The 5,000-nt window shown below is 32.9% G+C and overlaps 1 protein-coding gene across 5 annotated transcripts in view; it reads left to right on the top strand.

The window, feature by feature from the left end:
• The window catches only part of mis18bp1 (MIS18 binding protein 1), a 13,810-nt gene extending 10,183 nt beyond the window's left edge, over positions 1–3,627 (top strand). For 3 of the 5 annotated variants that reach the window (XM_083550619.1, XM_083550621.1, XM_083550618.1), the window contains exons 13-18: positions 1–48; positions 142–281; positions 1,151–1,293; positions 1,972–2,050; positions 2,695–2,746; positions 2,845–3,627. The exon at positions 1–48 is cut by the window's left edge and continues 122 nt beyond it. In XM_083550619.1, the coding sequence (XP_083406745.1) occupies positions 1–48; positions 142–281; positions 1,151–1,293; positions 1,972–2,050; positions 2,695–2,746; positions 2,845–2,951 (569 nt within the window). In that variant the 3' untranslated portion in view covers positions 2,952–3,627. The remainder of the gene's footprint in view (positions 49–141; positions 282–1,150; positions 1,294–1,971; positions 2,051–2,694; positions 2,747–2,844) is intronic. The other 2 variants (XM_083550622.1, XM_083550620.1) reach the window with 1 other exon arrangement.
• The last annotated feature ends 1,373 nt before the right edge of the window (positions 3,628–5,000 follow it).

Genomic DNA, 5,000 nt, shown 5'->3' with positions numbered 1-5,000 from the left:
GAACCAAAAGAAAACATAAAGCAAAGACTTCTAAAACAGATGAATCAGGTAATTCTTCTTATGTAAAGAAATATATTAGATTATTATATTGGCTTAGTTATTTGTTTTAAATTTGTTTTACATTTATTTTTGCTTTTGCAGCAAGAGAAACCGCTTTAATTACTGCTAAAGTTGGAACACTAAAGAGGAAAAAACAGATGTGGGAGTTTTTGGATCATATACCCAAAGATGATCATGATGATCTCTTTGCTGGCTCACCAATGCACAGCAAACAAATCAAGGTGCTTTGTTATTTTGTTACAGATTCAGCATTTATGGATCATATTCACATATGGCTTTTTCTGTGCATAGAGCTTTAACTTGAATTTGTGGATGACAGCAAACTGTTGAGAACAATGATTTCTGCCCATGCAGTCATTTTCATTACAGGATTATTACAAGATGCCTTTTTTTAATGCAGTGTTGCCTAAGGGCCTGAAGATCACGAACCGCCAATATTGATCTTAGCCTTTGTCACTTGTTCACTTCGTCACTTCTTCCAGAATCTCGGAATCTTTTGATGATATGTAATGCAGATAACATATGTAAAGTCAGCACAACTTTGTTACTGATTGGTAAACCTAAATCTTTCCTTCTGAGACTGACCTATTGCCACCTAATTAATTGTAAAATGTTTCTCCAGCTGTTTCTTTTGGTAACACTTATTTTTCCAGTATTTTGTTGGCCCTGTCCCAAATTATTCTGAGATGTTGCCATCAAATTTAAAATTACCTTGTTTTTTCTTTAAAAATGTGTATTTCCTCAATTCAAACCTTTTGGTGTGCTTTCTATGTTCTATTGTGAATCAAATTACATTAGCAAATCATTGCATTAAATCTGACTTTTGCACATACAATTTTAGATAAGTCATAACATGCCCACTCAAAGTTAACAGTTTCTTAATTCTGAATCAGAATGGAAAAATGAGTTATGAGTGGCCATTGATATTTGTCCACAGTTTAATATAGTTACATTTTAAACTAACAAGATAATGAATATCTTTTGAAATGCAATGAATAAATGCTATCGCTAACAATACTATTAAAAAAATTTTTATTATATGTGATGGTCTTTTTGGAAGAGTAAAATTATTGTTTTTTTTTTAATGCAGTTGCCTATATGGTCAACAAAAGGAGATGAGCCAGACTTTGGTAATTTACAAAATCCACAAACTCCCAGCTCAAGCATGTTTTCTTCAGTGAAAACACCTCAGTGTTTACACATTACCCCAGGAATGCTGCGCTCTGTCAACAGGTAAGCTCTTTTTAGATGTACAGCAAATCACCTATTTTGTAATTTTATTGCACAGTATTTTATAAATGTGTCTATATAAATATACTTATTTGCCACTTATTTAAGGAACACCTGCAGATCCATGCAATTCTCTAATCAACCGGTCCACTGGCAACTGCGCAGTGCAGAAAATCATGCAGATAGATGTTATGATATTCAGTTCATGCTCACATCATTCAGCAGAAAAGGAAAATGTGACGTGGGATCTCAGTTTGTCCATAATGTGTGGAGTATTTTATAAACTAGAAATTTAACATATAGTTATCTATAGAGTTTACACAGATCTGTGAAAAAAACAGCCAGTCAACTGCACTTCTATAGGCAAAAATTCCAGGCCAAGAAGATATTTATAAAAATAATAATAAAACAAAAAGTAGCTTTGAGTGAATCATGACTGAGTGAATCTCAGTTGCTATTGATATTGTACATAATGTAACTGTGGTTTTACACCACCATTTTAGTAAAGTAAATTATGTATATATTTGCATGGAAATATGAACTACTTTAGAATACCGTTTAACTGTTAGGGGGACTTATGAAAGGTTTCATTTAAAGATCTACTGTAACTTCTAGATCACTGCAAATGGGCAGTGTTTTGGCTGTTAATTGTGGTGTAATTACTCTTCTTTTTTTTCTAAGGGACAACAATGATAAGTATGTTTACCACCTACAGAAGGTAAAAAGGCAAGGCAACCATGGCAGAAAAGGTTGCCCTAAGGTAGGTTAGCACATCGTGCACAAATCAAGCAGCAGTGTTATATCGATTTAAATTACAATATTTAATAAAACATATTTTTTTTATATTTTAAATAAAATTCCTGCTTGATTAAATAATATATGAAATAATATTTTATAAAAATAAAATGGAATAAATACAATTAATGCAATACATATTTTATTATATTGATTAAATTGGGTAATTAATTAAATTGACACAATTAAATAAAAAAAATGAATGATAGATCTACTCTATTTATTTCAGAATATTTTAATAATTTTCTTTATTCCTTCATTTATTCATTCCCTGGATATGTGGAATTGTCAGGATTTTCTACTTTTAAAAGATATTCTTCAAGGTGGACATAAAGCTCTAAAGAATCCATAGTGCTAATGTTAGCCGCTAGCCACTTCCGGGTTAGTGGCTAATGCTAACACTATGGATTCTTTATCGTTTTCATGCATGTGCAAAAATTGTGGCACGAATACGTGTACTGTTACACCAATAGTGCCTAGAATAAATACCTTTTTTCATCAAAATGGTATACTGCCTTTCTGTCAATGTTTTTAAAATTCTGATTCATTTATGGAATTTGTTACTCTGATGTGGTCTTTGTTGCCTTATTTAGTATAAATTGTTTTTAGCAGGACAAGTTCACACCTGTTACATCAGTCAGGAAAATGAAGAGATGTGTAGGTATGTATTCTGGTACAGTATAAAATGTTCATGCATCACAAGTAGTGGTTTTGAAAATGTGTCCAAGCTTTAGCGTTTTCCTTTTTCTCTTCATATAGCTGAAGATGATAACTTTGTTGTTTGGAACATGCTCTCTGACAAGGATGGTCCATCAGTGAGAGCAGAGGAGGAGGAAGAGGAGGATTATTTTCTGGAGGAATACTGAATAATATGAAAATAGTCAATAAATCCACATTACATAATGTGTTTTGATTTTGTTAATTTTTTTACTTGTGGTTTAGGTATGCACCAAGCAAAAGTTCCTTGATTTTCTTAAGTATGTTAGCCAGCCTTCGGAATCTGACCGTTTTGTAAATATTTATATAATGTGAACTATTTTTTTATGACCTTTTTTTGTTTTTAGAAATATGTAATTGCTGATGTTTTAGCATAAAGTAATTTGTTACTTTTATTTTAACATCTTTGTATGGATTTACCATCTTTACAAATCTACTAAAAGTTCTCATTTAAAAAAAGAATATGCTTTTGTAATTGTGACTCGTTAAGTGATTTTTAAAGTTAAATGATGTAAACAAAGTCTTGGCTAAGAATACTTAAATGTGATTTAGATGACAAACACAACAGTTTAAGCTGTTTTTTCCTCTCCCCTTTTTCTAATTGTCTTTTTCCTCAAACTTACAATTTCTTGCAGAACTAACAATGCAAATTGCTTAAAAACTTTGACATAAAAATTCTTTGCACTATTTACAATGTGATAACTCTAGATTTCCATTCATTTCATAAAAACATAAGTTGCATCAGGTCCTGTTCTTTCCCTGGGAGTTTTACTTTTATAATTTACAGTTTTGTTCACTTGAATAAATAAAGTATTGGAAACACAATTAAGATGGTGCTATTTAATTCTGGGGGTGTGAATTGCCAATTGTTTTGTCACATTTACATTCATGATATTGGTCACAATACAGAAAATTTTGTTTTTATTATATATTACATGTACATATGAGGTGGTGTGAAAGTTTTTAGGCTAGCCCTGTTCTAGAAATGTCTCTTTTGCTGACGGTCCTCCTTTAGATGCCCTAACCCCTGGCAGTAGAACTATTGACTGTCTGGCCAATGGGGAAGAATTCTCAATTCACAATGCCACGAATGTTGAAAAATATGAACATGCACTTGGTTGAGCTGTGAACCTGCCTCGCCTTTTGGTGGTGGAGATGATGGGCTCTTCCACTGTAAAGACTGTTGCATGTTGTTTTACCCGAATACCCAAGTTCTGTCACCAGTAATGATCCTCGACATGAATGAAGGCTCGTCCACAGCACGCTAATTGAGTTTTTGTCAGACATTGATGCATTGTTCCTTCTGCTCCTGGGTCAGCAGGTTGGCACATTAGGATTGCATAGACTGGTCTGTAAAACACAAACAATGGTAGCAATGTTGTGGAATATTCTCCAACATACATCATGTACAATTTACCGAAAGGTTTTGACATTTTCGGAGGTTGAGCTCATCTTCCAGTAAAGTTCTTCCACTCTTGAAGTGCATGTCTGGTCTGTACAGACAGTAGAAACAGTCTTCATTGCTGCTACTATCTTTCCTCACTTTGAAGGCACTAGTTCTGTAATAATTTATCAAGTAATTTGATTACAAAAAGTAATTGGGGCACATTCATTTGCCTCAAAGCTTCATTTAGTACATTTAAACATGAAATAGTGTGTTTTCCACGGGCCATTATTACTGACCCACCACCTGCAGAACTCTGGTGTGCTCTAGACAGGATTAACACAGAAGATATTACAGAATAAAAAAAATCTAGAAACATGGAGAAAACCGGGAGGGGTAAGGAGACGATTCAGGCCATAGAAAACGCCAGAATGTTTCGAAAGTTTGGGATCATTTCTAACAAACATTAAAAACAGTAACTGCCCTGTACAGCATTTTCTTTGTTTTAATTTTAATTAAAAGTAATTTAAAATTGATTTATACAGTGAGGGAAAAATTTTGATCCCCTGCTGATTTTGTATGTTTGCCCATTGACAGAAAAAAGTCTATAATTTAAATTGTAGGTTTATTTGAACAGTGAGTAAAAAAAAAAAAAATTCTGAAAAAATTTTTAACAAGGTTTTCACTCATTAAAATGCAGATCAATTTATAAATATTTGACCCTGTCGCAAAACATGACAGTACTTTGTGGCAAAACCCTTATTGGCACACAGAGGTCAGACATTTCTTGTAGTTGGCCACCAGGTTTTCATAA

The sequence above is a fragment of the Silurus aristotelis genome, assembly GCF_946808225.1.
Source record: "Silurus aristotelis genome assembly, chromosome: 9".
Classification (NCBI taxonomy): domain Eukaryota; kingdom Metazoa; phylum Chordata; class Actinopteri; order Siluriformes; family Siluridae; genus Silurus; species Silurus aristotelis.
The sequence above is the reverse complement of the archived record's forward strand: the minus strand, read 5'-3'. Positions and strand labels throughout refer to the sequence as shown.